Source organism: Oryzias latipes, chromosome 21 (genome assembly GCF_002234675.1).
Source record: "Oryzias latipes chromosome 21, ASM223467v1".
NCBI lineage: Eukaryota > Metazoa > Chordata > Actinopteri > Beloniformes > Adrianichthyidae > Oryzias > Oryzias latipes.
Window position 1 is genome coordinate 18,955,173 of NC_019879.2, and position 21,160 is coordinate 18,976,332.

Here is a 21,160-nt window from a genome sequence, read left to right on the forward strand (position 1 = left end):
CCAGCTGAGCCCCTTTTGCTCCACAAGTGCTTTTATTTTATCACGCTTATCTCATTCTTTGCATGATTTGGATCATACGACTGACCCATTAAAGTTTTGGGCTGCTGTTTGTTATTTCTGTGACTATCTGATTAAGCTGAATAGCCAAGTACTGTACGGCAGTAAAGAATCCACTTTAATTTTGGCTGATCAGTATGAATTTTAGATTTTTTTCTTAAGATTGAGGAAGTAGAATCTGTCAATTGCTCTTATAAAATGGAATCATTTTAATTTTGCAGTTGGGATGTTAAGTTTTTTCCCATATGAACAGCTTTAAAAACGTTTTTTTCTCCAACAGAACATGCATTTTTCTGCTTGCCAGTCATAATCAAACTCTACAAAGGCATAGATTGTGTTTGGTTGTCACGTAAAAATGGATGAAATATGGACGGATGTTTCTCATAATACCTTTTAATTGGAACAAAAGTACAGTTTGCATGATTGTACAACAATAAGTTTTATTTCCAGTGTCAAAATTCACAACAAGAGGGTAAAACCAGTAATTACTTTAAGAAAAATAACCATCTTATTCTTCACAGCAGTGTGTCTTCATGTAAGGTCATTAATGCAAAAGAGCAACAAAAAAAAAAAAAAACAGTCAGGCAGACCAAAAGGGCTGATCCTCAGACCTCCTTCACCAGTCAGAGTCGTGAATTCATTTTGTTAATATATGGTTTGTGTGTCTTTTTCTGTACTAGTTAAAAATGAAAGATTCCATTTTTGGACACTAAAAAAAGCTTATGTATTTTACCTGAGAGCCCTCACATAAGAAAGTCAGCAACGCTGTAGAAACTGATCAATCAACATACAAGCCTGGATAATTCTAACATTCAGTGCCAGTTGTTTCTTATCCTCCTTGAGAGCACGAGTCACCCAGAACCCTGTGTTTAACAATTTTTGTAAACATGTTTAAACTTCAAAAACACACAAAATACACAACTCATATCAATAATTCAGCAGAAAAATAGATATTTCGCACGCCTATCTTTAAAATTTACAAATCACATCCCCGGAATTTCTGTAGCAATAGCAAAGATTGAAAGTTTCAAGTAAAGACCCCTTTAAAAAGGAGGCAGACATGTCCCCCCCCCCCCTTGTATTATTTTACATAAGGCTCATTATATAGATGAAAAGGGGAAAAAAGTGATGCAAAGAGAGCAAGTTGAATTTAAACCGGGTTAAGTTAAACTTATAATGGAAGATGTAAACAATGTTCAAGCCAGAGCTTTGCAAAAAGTTGTTCATTATGTAAAGAGGCAACAAATAAAAAGTGATCAAGCTGCCTTTTGACTCCAAATAGATATAAAAATCAGAAAGTTTATCCTTTGAGCATTAAAAAAAAACAATAATTGCCAGAAAATTAATGAAATCAGAAAACAAATGTGTTAAACTAAAAATAATGCCAGGTATTTCCCTATAGACATAAAGTGCATTACCAACTGTACCAAGCACAGTTTCAGCTGACTCCTTTCCTAATGGAGACAGTGGCTATTTAGAAGAACTGGCCTTATGGATTAGAATGCGTTATCCTTCAATGCAATATGGTAGGATTGTCTTACTTTTTTCCATGAGCCACTAAAAAGTAAAAGTAAACCAACTATGTGGTAACTTCCTCTTCATTGATAATCACACACCAGGGCTGGGTATGGAGTTAAGCACTTTTTTTAAAAACAGACTCCATTGCATTGATACTATCAAGCATTACAAGAATAATGCCAAATTGTGATACCAGAGAGAATGTCAGTGGGTCAGAAAACTCATCGTGCCTACTTCAGGTAATGGTCAGTAGCATTATTCCTCACATACATCATAGATTTGCTTGAACTATATTGTCACATGTTGCGGTAATAATATGCATTTCATCTTCCGCTTGTTTCTTTCTACATTGGTTGAAAAGATAAGTCTGTGAATGGACTTAACACTTGTAATAAAGCCAAACGTTCTAACATGTTTTGTTAGAAATCTTTCCTTTAATTTTTGTTGGAAAAAAATATATTGTTAAAGAACCGGTTTTAGATTTAGGCCATTGGAATTAGTAGTAAGTATTTTGGAAATGATGACCAACCCTACCACACGCTTATCCTTCAGTTTGTGCTGCCCCTGTTCTTGATCCTTCCTTGTAAAAAGTCAGACACGACGGAGATTTTACAGCAGCTCCAAGAGCCAGACGGAGACAGCACCAGCTATTAGGGTATGTGTGCTATGAGATGGTGGTAAAGTGAAAAACAAAAAAACAAAAACAAAAAAGGCAGGTGTATTAAGACAGCATTCTAGTCATGATAGAGTGTGGGTGGGAAGGGGGCATACCAGCGTTCAACTTATAGCTTTAGAGACACTTTGGGGTTTCTCTATTTTGTCTATGTTACACAGATAGGAAATAGTTTTGCTAGTGGATATTTCAAAATGGGTTTAAGGCGGTTTTAACATACACATTCAGCAAGTGTGCTGTAAACCTCACAATGTATTCAATCCTTGGAAAAAAAAAAGTTAAGTAAGGCCAGAAAGCATTCATTCTAGCTGCATCTTTGTTTGATACCCATTGTCCTAAAGCACTAAACTGCAGCCATGCTCTTATGCAGATCCTTAAGGCGAAACCTAATCAACATTTTCTTATTCACTATTTTTTTAACTGCGGATGTACTCCTCCAGCTTTGTGTATCAGATGGCGAATTAAAGTTCACGCAACACAACAAATCAGACACCCGGATATATTGACATTTGAGAAAGGAAACAGACAAATTGCTAGTTAGTCATGTGGATCACCTTGAAGGCTTACAAAGGAGGATGTCTTTTAAGGTCACAGGTTTGACGAGAATAATTAGCAGACACTTTGTGTACTTTCCTATTTATGTTTTTAGTTTACAATCAATGGTTTTACTTTTTGAAGGCATGATGAATAGAGGCTGATTATGATGGATAGAAAGAGGTACAAAAAGCCAAATGTCTACAGTGAGTTTGAATGGAAACTGTAACAACACTTTTCAATCCCAAACCAAAAAAATTGGCAAAATAGATTAGTTATTTCTAACTGGCTCCAGTGTAATTCTGTAAATGAATTACAAATGTTCCCATATTAATACAGTTCAATCATTATACTGCTATAGAATAAAAGAAAATTGACTTTTTAAAAATGTTAAATTGTAATGATAATATAAATTTTTAATTTGAATGGTCTTACCTCTGTGTTAACAAAATGTATAGATTTTTAGTTTACCATAAAATCTAAAAAAGAAATCCAGATATATGTAAATGGCAAAATAATTTATTTGAGCCTAAATGCACTTTGCTTAATTTCTTCATACTGATTGCCATGTTTTGACAATGGCACCAAAGCTTTTCAGCTTGGAATCCTGTAAAATATCCCAATTTCTGGAAAATACCATCAATATTTATAATTTGTTAAATACTGTTGTACATTTTTGGACATAAGTATCAGAAAAAAAGTTGCTAATCAATTAGCAAAAATAGTCCAAATGTTTTCAGCCCTTTTGTTCAGCAATTTGATTCCCTTGTTGGTGTATTTTTTTTGTCTTTCCTAAAACCCAAAACAACCCCACAAAATTCTTTTGGGGCTGAGTGGAAACCTAATGATTCTATCCACCATAGTGAGCCCATCAAGGCAACATGATTTTTTTCTCTGTGTGAAGGCACAAGAATAAATGGAGACCCTTTCAAATATTATTTGGAGGAAAAATGTATACGTGATCTGACAGCTGCTCTGTTTAACATGAGAAAAGAGAGAGAAGAAAAACAACAACAACAAAACCCAAATAAAATCTTACCTTCTTTCCTCTAAGCATTTTAAATAGAAAATATGTCTTTGGCCCATTCTTTGTCTGACTGTTCAAGAGTTCCAATGAACAGACAGCATCTTAAAATATAGTCTTTGTGCTACACTGCAGTGCCGTTCACCTGTGGAGTTTTCAGAGGAGATAAGGATGAGTAACTGTGGCTCCTTTTGTTTTTGGACTCTTCTTGGTTCCTGCTCCTCCCCTCAGTGGAAGGTGTGCTCTCCACGGACTATGTGTGAGGAGAACTCATAGCGGTCTTTGCTCTGGTAGCCACAGATGTTGCACTCCAGTGGATCTCTGTATCCATGGCAACCCATGTGAATGGTGTACATGACGTGGTCCAGGAAGAGAACTTGACAGTGCTCGCACTGGAAGGCCCGCAGCTCATTCCCCTCTCGTCCAAACACTCGCACCCCCTCGTTGCTTGCGGGCCTTTCTGCAGGAACGCGCATTCCCACTCTCACACCGCTTCTTGGTGACACGTCTGGAGCCCGATCATTCAAACAGTGCACAGCTGGACTGCCTCGGGACCTGAGGCCTGCGGGAACATTGCTGCCATGGTAGCTCTGCTTGTCCTGAGGACTGCTGCGAGCCGAGTCAGCAGAGTCAATACCACTGTTGTTGGGGGATTCCTCTTGTGCTGATTGAAGGGACTTGCTCTGTCTGGTTAAGGCAGTTGGGCCATTTAAAGTGGGATGGTTGAGAAAGTGAGCGGGCTGAGGTGGAAGAGTTTCCGAGTTTCCTCGACACTCTGTTCGATGGCCCAGCGACATGACGGCAGGGTGGTAGATGGGGTTGATCATGGGCATCACCTCTGTCATGGACAGAGGAGGACCTGGATGGTGGAGCACTGGGCGCAGATTATTTGTTCCCAGATATGTCATGGCATCATTGATGGCCTGGTCCATCATATGGGGCGGTAACATCTCGGCCTGCTTTTCAAACTTAAGGCCCATCTCATAGCCTAAATCAGGATAGCTGTAGCGTGCAGGCTTTTCTCCTGCAAATAACAGAATTGAGCAGGAACTGAGAATACAATGCCATCTTATAAAGAAACCAAATAACTTTTAGACAGTACAGTGCAACCATAGGTATCATTTTCTTGCTCACCCATCTTGAGTCTCACTTTTGCTTCTGATCTTGTTTTCATATTTTGTTCTGTATGTTAATTTTATTGGGGTGGAAAGCCCCATCCATCTACAATTGCACTGTTTAACCCCTCCAGAACAGGGATGCGGTAAGCTGTTTTTTTTTTGCTCTTGATAAGGGCAATAGCAAAGCTACAGGTGTACCTAACCACAAAGTGAAAAACATTTCCTTGCTTTTAGGTCCTCTGCTTGCTCAATCTTTTTTTTCTCTCACATTCTCTCTGTCTGTCTAATAGTGTAGCATGAAGCTAATAAAAAATAGCAAATAACTATGACAAAGGCATGTAATTGTGCACAACGAAGATGAATCAAAAACTAGAAGCAAACAACAAAACAAATAAACAACTTTATAAAGACTTTTTTTTCTATTAAGTCAGTTGAAAAAGTTTGGATGGGGTGGGAGATTTTAAAATATGCACAACTGCTACATTTTTGTGTATTTGTGATTGTTACACACACAAAAAGTAACCAAATGAATACATAAAGTGGAGACTCTGAAAAGGAGGGAATAAACAGGACAGTAATGGATAAAACCTAACTTTGAACTCAACTAGAGGTAAACTAAATTATTCTGTGCACCACCAGGGGTCTGAACACATCAAATGAAGGTGCTAATTGCCTGGGCTTTGACTGAAATACTCACCCACAAATTTCTGAGGCGTGGTGCTCTTCCTCTTGCCTAAATTGCTGTTAAGTTTTTCGATTACAGGGGGCCGTTCATAGGTAGCCATGGTGTTGGGTTCTGCAGAGGGTCTGGCTTCTTTTGGAACATCTGATTCAAGAGTTGGAAAAGCAGTTTAAACACCATAGGTGTTTATGTGGTTTTTTTTTCGTATATTATTTTCTTCAGATTAAATAAAAAAAGCAACACTAACTCCAATATGACATTTGTAATTTCCAAAAACAAAAATATGCTATCCAAAAAAATAGCAACAATGAAAATCAAAGTGCTGCAAATCAAGTTTGATTTTATTTGATATTTTTCAGCATATGCATATGTGATCTATCAGTTGCACAATATTAAGTGATGCAGTATGCTAGTTGACTGCTCATGGTTTCAGTTCTAGTATTGTCCTTTACCTGTGTAGGTACCAGTGTTGCTGCCGGGATCCAAACCGATGCCCTGCAGGTAACTGTGGCAGCGCTCTTTGTGCTCCTCTAGAGACGTGCGCTGTTTGTAACTCCGTCCACAATAGTTACATTTGTGTGGTTTTCCAACTAAAAGGAAAAAAAAGGGATTCAAGAAAGAAACTGTTAGCTTCAATCACACCTGCATGGCAGGTAGCATCTTGCATTGCAGCAACCATGTGTAGTGGTGAAATCTCGTGAACATTTAACACTACAAAGCTAAAGGTAAGCTTTGAGATCATGGAGGTTCCACTACTAGTGTAAGGAAACACAAGTTGTGGGCGACAAAAGAAAGTGGCACCATGAAGTCTTCATGTCAAAAAGCTTTAATCTTTGAAAGACAACGTAAACTCCCACTGGTGTGCCACAGCGTGAGTAAACGCCAGAGCTGAGCTTGCATGGTGGTAGGAAACCCACTCCAGGCTGAACTGCTTTGGAGGTGTAGTGTGATTCATTGTGCCATTTCTGTTTCATTCTATTCCTTCCTACTGAGACAAATGGAAATGTGAAGACGTATCTTTTTTACTGTCTCAGTCATCCTTCCACTCATCCAGTGTGTCTTATCTCAAAAACGGGTATTTGTTTGGTAAATGTAAAAAATAAATAAATAAATGTAATCTTATTTCATTGAATTCTCAAACACCTTTTAACCGGAAAAGAATCAAATAAAAAGAAATAAATAAAAAAAGTTTGAAAAACATTTTCAAAACTGGAAGCTATTGCTATTTATGTTATTGTTCCTGTTAAGATAGCAGTTTTCTGCTGGATGCAAAAGTCAAAAATCTACTCTAAAAACCACCAGAGACCAACAGAGCCATGTCCTGTTTTAGATACTTTCAAAACGAATAGTTTACTCACTGACTCATAAGGAGAGTCAGTGAGTAAACTAGAGGCCACATCGGCATACTACTAAGAACCAAAGAGCATCATTGAGTGTCAGCAAAGTAACAAGAGTGCTGGCATTGTGATGCTAAATACTACTAGAAAATGATGTGTAGAAAGTCCAGACGATTGTCAGAGTGAGAACAGATGAACCCAACGTGTCAGAGTTTGAAATATGGGGGCGGTATTACACGAACACGGATTCACACACATTCATAAAATCTGTCATTTTTAATAGTACGAAAAAAATGTCTATAAAAGTGTGAGCCAGAACTGAACTCTAAATCCTACACTCTTCTTCACTGAACTTATTCTTAAATGATGTTATTTTTGTATGACACAAAACAAAGCTAGTTACTAAATGATTTCAGTCTTAAGCAAACTGGCATCACCGGGAAATCATACATGTCATTGAGTACGTCTGTGGTCTGTAAATGATTGAATGCCAAGAATTAGAAATTAGACATTATTGTATACATTTTCTGAGTGAGTGGGCTTCAAAACAAAAGAATCAGTGAGTGATGCTGGGTTTCTGTATAATCAGTAGGGTGGGTAGGTGACGATGCAGGTTCATGCCATTTGAATTCATTCTGGATACATGCAATGAGGCATCATAATGGAACTATTAGACTTTGTTGCTTTCCAGCCATGAAACCTTGACAGGTGTCAGTTGGTCTCACAGGGGTTTCCATCTTAATGATTTAACACACATTAATGTGACAAATCATTAAGATGGACTCCATACATAGGTGTTCAGGTAAGGCCTGGGAATCTCTGGTCAGTCCACAATTCAGTTTGTATTAACATAACTAATTAAAATATCTTTGTTTTTTTTTTATTTTTATGATGATTATGAAAATCTGTTTTCACATAAATTGTATTAAATATAAGAAAGGATAAACTTTATTTAACAATTCTTTTATTAAAGGTTTATAGAAAATCTGTTTTTGTATGAACAAAATAGATCTTCCATTAGTTCTTTTTTTTTTTCCTTTAAAGTATTCATTAAATTAACTCTTCTTTTTTCTAAATACAGTTTGTCGATTCACGTATAGTTTTTGAACTTCAGCCTAGATACAATATAAGGAACCTGAAGAATTCACAATCCAGGAACTTTTTTACACCCACTCCCTTGACTTGTCTGGTAAGCGGGGAGGTGTCAGCATTCAGACCTTTAAATATGTAAAACAGACTTAGAACTTCTTTCTTGTGAGTGAAATCTGCTTACTTCTAGGGTAACACAGTTTCTCACTCTTGTTTTCAGATTTTCCTCGTCTGACTTATCTTTCAATGGTTTTTTTTCTTCTTTTTTTCTTTACACCTGCTCTTTTTGGCTGTGCACCAGCCCAAAACTGCCATGTTAGAGCAGCAAGTCTCTGGACACAAAAGGCATCAGGAGAGAGGAGAGAAGACAAATATAGGCTAAAAGGCTATTAGATCTGCATCAAAGACACATCCAACAACAATTAAATAAGAGTACAGGAGTACCACATTTTTGCACAACTACTCGGGGTGCACACCCAAACACAAACTTTGTCACTATCTATAAAGAGAACAGTGTACGAGTAACCCCCATGGAGGGCTTCACAGACAGACATGACGGTATTGTCTGACCTTGATTTCAAAGGCACAACATAAGGGAGAGCATATCCTCTGATAGGAAAGTGGGTTACAGTTGAGCGAGACTGCCAGCTTTCTTGTATTTCTCAACAGTTTCCTCCGTAGCAAGACAAGCAGCTAAGAAACTGCATGTCCTTGGAACCTAACCACAAGGCACTTACAGCGATGTCTATAGCATGCACACGAAAACACAGCTCGCCAGAAAACTATAGTCTCCAACTTGAGGTTGCCCCTGCCTGAGACCAAATAACTCAAGAATATTTGTCATCGACTCACAAACCCTTAAAAAAACATCTATTTTAACAATGATTTTTAAGTGACTGTAGTAATTGGGGGTCAAACTCCCCAATCAGAAACGGTGTGAACATGCAACACAAGCCAAACATTTACAAAAATAATCTAGCTTAGATCTCTTTTAAATGTGAAACACAACTTCCTTTTTGCTGTTCTCACAAGTAGCGAAGCTCATGTGTTGATTGGGTAAAGTCCTGCAAATGCTGATGAGTAAAGAAGGAAGACACAAAGGAAGAGGTTTACCAGCATGAGTGCGCAAATGACCAGTGAGGGCATCACGGCGCCGGCAAGCGTAGTTACAGAAAGGGCATTTGAAGGGTTTTTCACCAGTGTGCAGCTTGATGTGTCGCAGCAGATTCCCCTTCTGGGTGAACGAAACACCACACTGGTTGCACTGGAAGGGCCTCTCGCCTGACGAAGACACAGAAGGTCACAATTCATCGTGTATGAAGGTTTTTAGAATATAACAGTTCTTCAGAATTTAGTATTCATAATCAGTTAACAGACTGTATACTGGTTGTAAATCAAGCCTTAATCATCATTCCTTTACCGCCATGTTCATTAGCTGGTTTGAGGTATTTCAGCTCAGACACTAGTCTTGTTTTTTTGCAAAATATGGTGTCATGCATGACGGCCAACTGTCTTTACTTTGATCTTATCTGTCAGGGATATTTTTTTCTGAGGTCTCGTTTGTGCAAGTGCAAACTTTGCAATAAAACTGGGTATCTGTTTTTGAAGAAACAAGGCCTTGCAACCCTTTGAAATAAACCCAGAAAACATTGCTTTTACATTCTCAATTAGAACAAAATCTGACGTGCCGTCTTGACCTGAAAATACAAACTTGCAGTTGTTGTATATTTAGAATTTCTCTGATGTGTGCATGATCTGAGCAGGCCAGGATGGCTGCTTTATAAAAGCTGTGTCTTCCTAGAGAAGAAATTTTTACTTCAAAATGTCCTCCAAAGTAAAATTTTTCCTTGCAATCAGTTTATTGACAGAATTTTATTAACGGTATGCAACTGGTACTTTACTTTTTGCTCTCAAAGACAGAAAATAAAACCAGTTACAACCCTGGAATTTTCCACGTCACACTTCCACACTTAATGAAGCATTATATTTACAATGGTTCTTTGAGTCCAAATAGTGCAGTTACCAGTCTTAATCGTGATCAGAATTTCTGCAAGTGAAATATTTTACTGCTCACATACAACAGCTTATTAAAATTATGAGGAAGTTATTAGTCCATAAAGATTTTTAAAAATGACAATTGAGCCTTTTTGGAGATCTGTTTAAACACATTGAAGCACTTAAAGATAGTAGAATAGAGAGTAACCTCTTAACCATGAAAACCAATTCACTCTGGAATATATGTTTTTTTTCTTCCTTTTTTTCCTTTTGGAAACCTTGTTTAAGTGCAAGGATCAGGAAAAAAAGACATGTTGAGCACTAATCAAAATGCATTGTTTGCCAGGGCGGCATTCTGCTGCTTCAGGGACTTTCAGCAAGACAATTACCCAAAATAAAATTACAACTTTTTAAGGAAAAACAAAGTCAAGGTCCTAAAGTGCTTCTAGTTGAGTTTAGACCACAGTAAGAACATGTGGAAGACCTCCAGGCTAATGTTATTGCCAGAAAAAGGCAGAATTTTCACAATCGCTGTAACAATTTTAAATGAGTTGAGGTCAAATGTCACTGTCATTTATATTAACATTTATTTTGGCTAAGACTAATTTAACACTAAGTTGTTTTTTTGTTGAGGAACGAGGAACATTTATGATTTCAGAGAAAGAACCAATATCACAGTATTTGTCCTGAATGTCTGTGTCTCAGTTTCTGGTAGCGTCTTTTACTTTTATTTTGGATACTCTCTTGTTCTTAAAAGTTTAATCTTTTTCATCTTCAGCCAATTGGGAACGAGAAATGCAATCCTAATGGTGTGACAACTCGGCCGCTGTGTCGTCAGTTGGAACAGGTTGCGGGAGATTCCAAGGATATTTTTTCCTTGATTATCATTTCAAACTTAAAGCATTGTTCGGAAGAAAAAAAAAAAAAAAACTCCACCCACTATCGAGGACAACAACTGATTTCTGACTCACCGTCACCGTCACAGAACCAGAGATGTAATAAAAGACAATTAGTAATATTTGTTAATAACTTACAATGTTTGTAAAAAAGACCTTTTTGTACTACCTTTCTTTGTTAAAGACTGAATAAGGTTATAAAGTGATAAATCTTTACCATTTGGTGGTCTAATAGTGCCATCAAAGGATGGGTTTGTTCCAGATAACCCGTCTTGTGTGTTAGATGGACTGTCTGCTGCAGAGTCTTCCAATGACACTCCGTCATCCAGCATTTGTCCCATTTCTTCAGGTGTTGGGTCGCTGTCCTCCTTTTCAACAGTTTCTTCTTCTTGCTTAATTTTTCTTTCTATTAAAACAAATACAAAGTGTCTTAAGATGTCTCTCTTAAAAAAGTTGACTACACAACATGTACAAAAACTATTAAACTTATGTGATATTTTGGAATGCTGTGCAGCAAATCAATTATTTTTGCTACATTGATTTTATTCTGTGTTGCTTCCTAATGGAAACATATAATTGACACGACTTTTGGTTCTAGATTCTACAATAACAAGAAGGGGCCAAGGCTACTCCTACTGAATGCTATGTTTGGTTGAATATGGAAGTTCAACTAGCAGACAGAATTGAGATGGTGACGAGAATTAACAGGCTTGTCTGGTTTTGGCCTGTCCCTGGGGAGAAAGAAAGAGCCAGAGGCTCAGTACAGGTTGCTGTTGACTAGCAATGAGAAACTCGCTGGATGAAAAAGGAAACAGATTGTGCAATAGTGCCTGTGTGTGGGTGTGTGAAGGTGTGTGGGGGGAGTCATCTCCCAGCGTCTCTAGATATCAATCAATGCATCTAATTCTAATGGGTTTAAATATATCTGAAGAAAACAATCGATAAACCAAAAATTTGACTATTTGCTTCATTTCAAATGGGCAAAAAGAAATCCTGTGGGGTAAATGAGTCAAGACTGTTTTATTTCAAAACAATTTTCTGTAATTGATTATTTTCAATGCAAAATGGAACATTTTATAACAACTGACTTGTTCTATTCTTAGCCAATGACTTCTTACAGCATGTGTCATTAAATAATGCTATTTTATTTAAAACACATTTGTCTTTTTGTTTTCAATAAATCTACTCAAGTTAATAAAAAAAATAAAAATAAAAAATCAAGAAAAACTAAATCAATTAATTGAAACAACTCAGGGCATCTAGTCAAAAATATTTTTAGTAAAACTTAGTTTTTCCACAGGTGGATCTGTCTTAATTGTCACAGAAAGTTATTATTTTTTCAATTTTCTGTATTTTTTTGTTTTTCAGAATAACATTATAGTTTTCCTAAATTAATTAATGAATGTAAAGGAGACCTTACATAATGTAAAAAAAACCTTAAGGAAAAATAAAACCTGTTTATTCTCCAAGAACAACTGGCTTATCCTGACGATCCTGTTTTGGGAATAACAGGGTCGGTAATCACAGAAAATGTGCTTATTGTTTCATAAACCCCCGCTTATCCTGCATTTGACAAGTGTAGTCTCTGGCTTTATTGCAGCCCTCATTGCACCCATAAAGCCCAGTAAAAAACGCACTCTTTTAAAAAATGTATCTCTTTTAATAGATTTATAAGCAGTATGTCATTAACGATGCTCTATTTGACAAACTGCGGCTGTGAGCCCTCATTGTACAGAGGAACACTTATCCCGATTTCCAAGTTGAAAACGAGCCTTGTCTTTGACAGCTGTATCCTGGCAACACGAACAGACCTAAACGTCCTTGTAGCTCAGCTCTGTGCATCTTTACATCTGCCTCTGCGGTGGCAGAGTGGAATGTAGAAATCAGTAAGGTAGAGACATGTCTATCGGTTTATTGGTAAAAGAAACCATGATTGTAATACTAGTCATCTTTCAATTGCAGGTACATTTGTCTGTTTCCCATAATTCTCCAAAAAAAAAAAAAACAAGAAAAAAAAACACAACCTAAATTGTTTCAAATGTCAGTTGAGATTGTTCTGCCCCTACAACAGTCTATCATGCAGTCCAAAGACTGAAATGTGACTCGTATTTTCTATTTAAGATAACCCCTTTTCTTCCCATTTTCTTACAGATTGTAACCCTTCAGTTGTGACACATGATCTGGCACAAACAAAATGTTAAGGAAGTTCCACAAGTGTCTGCCTGCCTTTTGCTTAGGCTACAAGGAAGCACTCTCTTTTTCACACGTAGTGGCCATAGTCTCACTTTATTTCCCCTTTTCCTAAAGTGCCGGATCACTGCGACATAACCACATGCAAGTCAAGAGACTGGGATGGTCGAGCTACTGGTTATAATTAAGACCAATCAAGTACAACATAGCATGGTATGTTTTACAAAAGCTCTTATCCTGCAAGCTACTCCTTTCATCATTGCATTTAAAATGTTTTAAAAGTACTTATTTATCCTCCATATTCAAGCTTAGTGTTACAGTTAGGACTGCATTTTTGAAGATACTTGCAGAGTTTTAGTTACACACACATCTGGCAAGTTGACATGCATGATGTGTGTGTAACTACTAAATAAATTGCAAAATATGGAAACATGCTTCTTGCGTGCCATGTTAATTATGAGCAATGACAGAAGACTTTAAAACAACTAAATTGAAGTAGGAACATAAGGTTACAGTATGTTATTTTAACAAAAATTAAAAAAAACATGTTCAGACTGGATGTATGAATATATTTAATGAGCACTCACCACTGGGGGAATTAGGACCTGGAAGAGCAGTCTGTCCATTAGGTGCAGACATATCAACCAACATTCTTGAGTTCTCCTTACCAGGAGAGCATTGACCGTTACCTGGGAGACACGGAAACCCTGCAATCTTTATTGTGCTTTATGGAATAATAATTGAAAAATCTTGAAATATGTAAAAAAAAAAAAAATTTCACATCCAATTTTTGCTGCTTGTTTTGTACTGAATCAAGGTTAGGTAGACAATGCAAAAACATGTTGGAAATATATTTTTAAATTACAGCAAATTGATTAATTAATTTGATTTAATGTACATAGTAAGAAAAAGATCACTTTCAAAAAGATGGGGTGTAACTAAAATACAACTGTGTTGCATGGGGATCCTGATGTCCAGCAAATGCAGATCAAATTGCATTCTCTCAGCAGTCTGTTCAGAACACAGGCTATGGATAGCCCAGTGTCCACACAGAGGGAGAGAAAAACCAATCCCTTATCCCCTTACACTTCGGCCCCAGCAGGGTCACAAGAACAATAAAGTGGCAACAGGCAAACACTCCCTCTGACCCAGGTGTCAGATCCTTTAGGAACCACGCCGAGTCATCATCTACTAAAATTATTTACCCCGTACCACACACACAATAATACATAGCTGTCAAATGCTCAACAGCAGCAAAAAAACAACAAAAAAGACTAAGACAAGCTTGCATAAAAGCAATGAGAGAGTATGATTTAGATGGTTTATTTATGAATAATGACAATACCCAAAATCCTAAATGACCTGATGTTTGTCTGACTCCCGCTTGTTGTGCCAGCTCATTTAACAACCACTTGTGTGGTACTGTTCCGCTGCAGCGACTGCCTCACTGAGTGGGGCTCACTGGGAGACTTTATCCATGATACAATCCCTGGGCCTGGGCTCAGGTTGCACAGGTTAGGGTTGGAAGAAATCTCAGGTGACCAGTTGTGGCTGTTTGGCAATGCTGTCTTGGAGACAGGATTGGCCCAGATTTGTCATGACGGATTTTCCATTAGCCCTCAGTTACAGATGCTGATAGATGCCTCAAAGCAAAATTGCTGAGCAATTTCAACCTTAAATGAACACGTTTGGGTTCAAAGGCTAAGCTTAAACCAAAATGCCCAGTTTAATTATTTCAACCTTAAAAACAAAAGAATGGTAAGGTCGGGCAAATTTCTTCACATATTAAAATCTGTTTGACTAACTTGAATTAAGCAAATGCTAAATATCTCAATTTTAAGGGGAGAAAAAAAAAGACAATGGAGGGTTTTTTCTTCTTCACATTTTTGGACAATAAAATACATAGATCTTAAATGGGGTTATAAATGCACAAAGCCACAAATTTGTGCTTTCATGAGTGGAATTGAAGGTTTGTGTTGGTGTCCTGCTTTTGTTGAGTCAAACTGAAACAAAATGTGAGCCCAGAATATCAACCAGATATGAGTTGATGGGGAAAAGGTACTTTGAGTAATATGCCAAATTGGGATGATTTGATGTGCTAACAAATGGAAAGGAACAAATGTGCACATATGAAACTTGTAGGAGTAATTTCATGCTGACTTCACCGCTGAAACCAAATGAGTGTATGTCTGTAGCAAGTTCAGCCAGTTGGGATTTGAAAAAGAATACAAGGCAGGTTTTCAGTTTTTAACCTCCGACTTTAGGCAAATTCAAAGTTCCAAAAGTTACGAAAAATACAATACAACAAACTCATGCTCCATGTATGTGGTGAAAGAAAATGGATCAAATCAACAAGTGGGGGTAAAAATGTATAGTTTTCTTTAGTACCAAGCGTCTCTTTGACCTTCCTAGGCATGATTGACATGAGCTGCTTCTGCTAGTGAAGAACAAACTTGAATATTACGACAAATGCGCCTAAAAAATAGCAATTTCCAATATACACCTGTAGCTTGGTTTTAGTACATTACACGGGATGACCCAGAAAGGAGTGAAACCTGCCATGGTCCACCTCAAAATGTGTTGGCCTATTAAAGAGGTCATATTAAGCTTTGGGGGTTTTCCCTCATTCATGCTTTATCTTCAGCAGTTTTAGTGCAAAACATCTGCAGTCAAACAAAAGCTCAAAAGCCAAGTTCTTCATTGCACCGTGGATTCTGCATAACAGGATTTTGTGGTAATGGCTTGGCATTGAAAAAAACTGTCTGACCAACAAGGGTAATGTTTAAAAGGGTATAAATTGCAACGCTGTAAATAAGACAGATTTATCAAATAAAGAATGAAAAACATGCATTAATAGTGTCACCAAAAATAGAACTTACCATACTCGTCAGATTAGGACTCAAATTAACCTTGCATATGTCACTGCCCACAATAATCTGAGATTAAGTCTTGTAAAAATGTGAACGTATTTTAAGTAAAATAGAAATAAGTTTTGGTAATTGAGTGTTTGTGACATTTGATAAAGTAATATTTAGTTCATGAGAGTAAATGTGGGAAAGAATGATTCTGTATGTGACTAAATCTGATTGGATGCCATTTAAAATGTATGCAAGGAGTTGCTCCTTTGTGTGAGATTCTTACAAGCTAAACAGGGTAGAATGTATCTGACATATAAAGAGGACCACGCTAAAAAACAAACAAAAAAATTCCTTTCATTTACGTGATGTCAAAGGTCTATTTTTTTTCTTATCTTTTATGATCGACATAATGATCGCAAGGTGATCAGAATTGAAACTAGAACTGGTGAGTACCGTAGAAACGCTTTCAGTGGAGCTGAATGGCTCATACTACAACTTTGATTCACAGATACTGTTATCTGCATGATGTCCAGTGAATAAATTGATTGTTTAACCTACAGATGACGTGAAAATGTTTGGTTTTTTTTTGCAATACAGATTATCTATTTCTATAGTTTTGTTGGATATTTTACGGTTTTGTAATTTAGCCTCTTTTTTTTTAGGATTGGTGTTGTAAACCAACGTGTGCAATGGCATTTTTTTCCTTAAAAAAAGGAAAAAAATCTTTATATAAAGCGCACTATGGAATATTTCAGTAAGCTAAACCTTTTACTAAGCAGGAAAAAAACAGCTTGTTGGAGAACTATTTTTTTTATACAAAATTACTTCGTTTCTCAAACTTTACAATAAATGCTTCTCAAATGGGAGCATTAAAATCTCTACTGCTAATCTGAACTTTTTTTTTTTAGCAAAACAAGCATTTCAAGGAAACAAATGACTGCATGAGTATAAGTGAATGCATTTATAACTTCATTTCATCAGTTAGCCGATGGAGTTTGGTGAAGCTCCATTACATTTTTTTTCAAAGAAAGAGACACTTAAAACACCATCCTCTAGACTTCATTGACTGATTATTGTTAATGTGTGGTTTCAAGACTTCAACGATGAAACAAATGCCTTTACAAAGAAAAACATACATTTGCCAGGTCTCCTTTAACCAAATACCAACAGACTCAGAGCATGCTTCTTACAGGTTCTGCTCTCGTGAGTTAGTTCTTTAAATGAGCTAACTCACAGCACCGCCCGACTTTTCCAATATCAAGCCACAAAATATTGAAGCTCAGTTGGTCCTTTCTTCCGCATGTAATACAAAATGTTCATTCTTGCCCAATCAGACCTCATAGGTACATTAACCCTCTCGTTTGATCTGGAAGTAGACACACAATTGAGCAAGATCTAAAAGATAAATATGTCCCAATCAAGCTCATGCAGTTGTTCTTCTTTTACTTCTATTATGTTTAGGACCACTAGATTTTCAACTGGGGAGAGTTTTAAAACAAACAAATCGCCGGCGTGTTGTTTTTTTTTGGTTATTTTTTTGCCCTTTTTGCTAGTGCAAACGTGTAGAATGAAAATATTATTCGTGTAGATATTACAAATCAAGGATTCAACGTAGTAGGAAACAGAAATGCCTCTAAAGGACAGTAGTAATGCCTGGTAAGAGTATAGCGAATTGTGCCACACCAAGTTTCAATTATTGACCTACAATTTCAACGCAATAGTAATAAGTATATCTGCTGAAATTACAACACACGGGAGCATGGAAGAACATAAAATGTTCCACTTACCCGAAAAAATTTAGTTTTCCGCCCTGTCATTAACAGCAAGATTGTAGGTCAATGTTTCAAAGGAGAAAGAGCTTCTTCTTCCACCTTTGCCTCTAAGCCCACCTGCCAAGTGTTGCAACAAATACAAACCCCCAATGGAGATCTAAAAGTCCCCACTGATGTCATCAACATCACTCTACCTGCGTTTGAAATATATGTTCACCCAAATGCAAAAAATGTTTGGGGGTAGGGAGGAGAGTATAAGATCTTACCCAAAGGAAACCAACAAAGGGCAATGGAGCACCACAAAGTGCATATCCAGTGTTTGCTGCATTCGACAGGATGTTGCTAATGCATCATTTTCTGTACCTTTAAGGGGTGAACAGGAAAAAGCTTGCATTGTGGGGAAAATCCCTCGAAATGTTTGTGTTGTGATTGCAAATATTTCCTCTTTTTTCAGTTTTTAACCTCTTTTTGTGTCACCAAAACTTTGGAAGAATTGTGAAAAATTCCTAACAGACTATAACATATTAGAAAACTAAATTAGACCATAAGTGTTGTTCCAGGAACCAATGCAATGGGATGCATCATCTCATAAAACTGGAAACACTGCATTTGTTTCATTTGTGGTTAGTTGACAGTTTAAGTTAGATGAGAACTTACTTGCAGAATAGTCTTCAGAAGCCTCCATTTCCATGTTTAATAGGAGTTCTGCAGAACACGAAAGGACATATTACTACACACTCCAAATGATTTTGATATGATTTTGTCTCGTTATGCATTTCTGCTTCAGTCTTTGATGTTTTCTGATCTTCCATCTATACTTTAAAGCATCATGTTCACATTTTTTAGTACAAATTAAGTTAATAAAATAAGACGACATTGAGCCTTCAAACACTTGTTCCTCAAAACGGACATCCACAATAGTAGTGGGTTTGAGCTCTTAAAACAGAACTTGATGTCTGCTTCTAGCAAGCTAAAATATTTTTCAGTTTCACATTCTTCACTTCACAAAAGGAAATAAAATGCCTTCTTTAGAAAATGAGTTACAATCTTTTTCTTACATAGTTTCTTTTTTGTTTTGTTTGTTTTCTCAAGTTTTCGAATTGAAAATGTTTTGGGGATAAAATAATGCCAAAAACTATGAACATTTGTGCAATATAACTCAGTTCAACACTGATATGAAAACCTACAAAACCTGAAAGGTTAAGTTTGAAGAAACTTATAGTCGGAAACAAAAGTCTACAATCATTTTGCAAAAACATTGTGTCCAAAATCAATAACATTTATTTTGAATGAATTAAATTAACTTACACAAATGTCATATTCTAAAACTGTAATGACTTCCTAACTAGACGAAACCCACATGAAACATGCCCATTGGCATTTTACGGACCTTCAGCGTCCGTAAATGAAAGCCTAAATAAAATCAACATTTAGTTTTATGTCTATATGTTTGCTGACTGTTTCTGTTAAAAGACTTGTTGAAGATAAGATATGTGCCGTGCAGACGGGTAGAAAAAAACTCTTTATCAGAGAGATGAGAGGCTGTCAGAGTGAATATAGTCACAATAACATTTTACATGGTAGCAATGCACTGCTATGATTTCCTTGAAGAACTTAAAACTTAACCCTTTAGAGGGAAAATACAAAGCAGCAACAAAATCGCATCTCGCCCCACCACCACCTAAGTTTGCCCACTTTTTTGGTTAGACATGTCATTTAGTTGTAGACAAAGACAGCTGCACTCATCTGCCACATTCCTGATTTGAGTTTGTGTTGTTTTAGGGGAAATCTGTGCAGTAGAAAATAGAAAAAAGTGGGCAAACAAGTTAATTCAGATTCTAGGAAAGCTTCTCTAGTGGGAAAACCTACTTAAGAAGCTAAAACGCAATACAAATAACAAAACATACGTAAGTAAAAGACCAAAACAAAAAAAATCCACAATCCTGGATTAACAGAATCAAGTTCCCCCCCTGCGCAAAAAAGTCTAATCAGTTAGGGATGGATGGAGGGAGTGGTGAGCTTTTCCCACCTCCCTTTCACTAATAAATACTTTGTGTGTGTGTGTGTGTGTGTGTGTGTGTGTGTGTGTGTGTGTGTGTGTGTGTGTGTAAGTGTGTTACCTATGTCGTCCCGTCAAGTCTCACTTTGACACAAAATGTTTCTATATTTTCCAGGAATTCGTACAAGTTCCAAAGAAGTATCCGAGGGGACTGGAGGTGCGCATCTACTGAGCGCCACAGGTGACTGCTGTAAAGCTGATTGCGCGCGCCGGCACCCCTCTCTCCAACCCCACCCCGTCGCCTTGTCCACCTTAAAAGCGCCGTCCCAAACTTCCAGTCTATCAGAGGTCACTCCCGCGACTATCAAATGAGGCAGCCCAGCGATTCTGGCAGGAACAGAGTGAGGGGGAGACTCGACAAGTTGGTAAGGGAAAGAAAAAGAGGGATGGATCAAACTGGATCCACCGGTTCCTAAGGAATTAGCCATAGCGACAGGGAGCAGCCAAGCTATTTTCAACAAGAGAGGGGCGAGAAATCCGTGGGTAAGCAAAGCTGCTGTTGAGCTGTGACTCAAGGTCGAACCGGTATTCAACCCCCCTCCTCTCTGAGAACCGGAATAATCGGATGAGGTACGAAATGATACAGATCACCGAAAAACCTCCAAAGCAAAAATAGAGTCCCATGACAGACAGACAGTCAAAATAAAAATGATTACACCCAACACTTCTTGTATAAAGAACTATACTAACTAAAAGGTGTGCTGTTTTTTTTTTTTTGTTCCTTCTTTTTTCCCTTTTCTTGGTAGAATGCATTGTCTGCGGGGCTTGGAGCGCACAGACGGCTGCAAATTCAACAGGTTCCCCGCAGTACAGCCAACCGTCTGCCCCCTCCCCCCTCCCCATCACAGACGCTCCTTGCCTGCAATTTACGCGGACGTGCGCCTCCAGCAGCCCTCAAGCATCTGCAGTCCTGCTAGAATGAATACAAGCGGACAGTCTCGTTACAAGTAGGAACCCAGCGCGCGCATTATGGAGGCGCTCCAGTTCCCAATTTTTCCCCCTTTTTTTTAATTTACCTTTAAACACGGAGGAGTTTATATAATCCCGCCAACTTGAACACTGATCCAGACTGAACGTCTCTCTGCGCAGAGGAAGTCACTCCCGCGCAGCCTCCTACAGCGCGGACCGAAGGGGTGTTCGTTCCGATGAGGCAGAAAACAGCAATAGTTAGGAAATCCACGGTGACTTCCTCCTCCATGTCCTCTAGAGCGCGGCAGAGCAGCACTATAGCCGACCGAGGCAGACATCCATCATCGTGCGCAGCCTTGCTCTCCGCTCGGTGATCGATTAAGTAAGAGGCCTTCAGTGCACCGGCCTGCTGCTGCTGCTGCTCGGTGGCGCAAAAACACTTGTGACAC

General features: G+C 37.8%; 1 protein-coding gene across 3 annotated transcripts; it reads right to left on the reverse strand.

The window, feature by feature from the left end:
- Window positions 1-434: 434 nt before the first annotated feature.
- On the reverse strand, window positions 435-20,531 carry ikzf2 (IKAROS family zinc finger 2). Of its 3 annotated transcripts, XM_004081700.4 has the most exons (8): window positions 19,864-20,531; window positions 18,401-18,448; window positions 13,701-13,802; window positions 11,141-11,329; window positions 9,146-9,313; window positions 6,059-6,196; window positions 5,622-5,750; window positions 435-4,830 (listed from the first exon to the last, which is right to left on the reverse strand). In XM_004081700.4, exons 2-8 carry the CDS (start codon window positions 18,432-18,434, stop codon window positions 4,034-4,036), a joined length of 1,557 nt encoding a protein of 518 aa, XP_004081748.1. In that variant the 5' UTR covers window positions 18,435-18,448; window positions 19,864-20,531; the 3' UTR covers window positions 435-4,033. The 3 variants fall into 3 exon arrangements, with proteins under 3 accessions (XP_004081748.1, XP_023806848.1, XP_020568772.1); XM_023951080.1 differs by lacking the exon at window positions 19,864-20,531 and having other exon boundaries at window positions 18,401-19,676; XM_020713113.2 differs by lacking the exons at window positions 18,401-18,448; window positions 19,864-20,531 and adding an exon at window positions 17,759-18,380.
- Between the last annotated feature and the right edge of the window lie 629 nt (window positions 20,532-21,160).

Coding starts and splice junctions, on each gene's coding strand:
- ikzf2 (XM_004081700.4), bottom strand. CDS start 18,434: ATGGAAATGGAGGCTTCTGAAGACTATTCTGCAA. Junction 9,314..11,140: donor CACTATTAGACCACCAAATG/GTAAAGATTTAT, acceptor TGTCTTCGTCAG/GCGAGAGGCCCTTCCAGTGC. Junction 4,831..5,621: donor CACGCCTCAGAAATTTGTGG/GTGAGTATTTCA, acceptor TGTTATTTGCAG/GAGAAAAGCCTGCACGCTAC.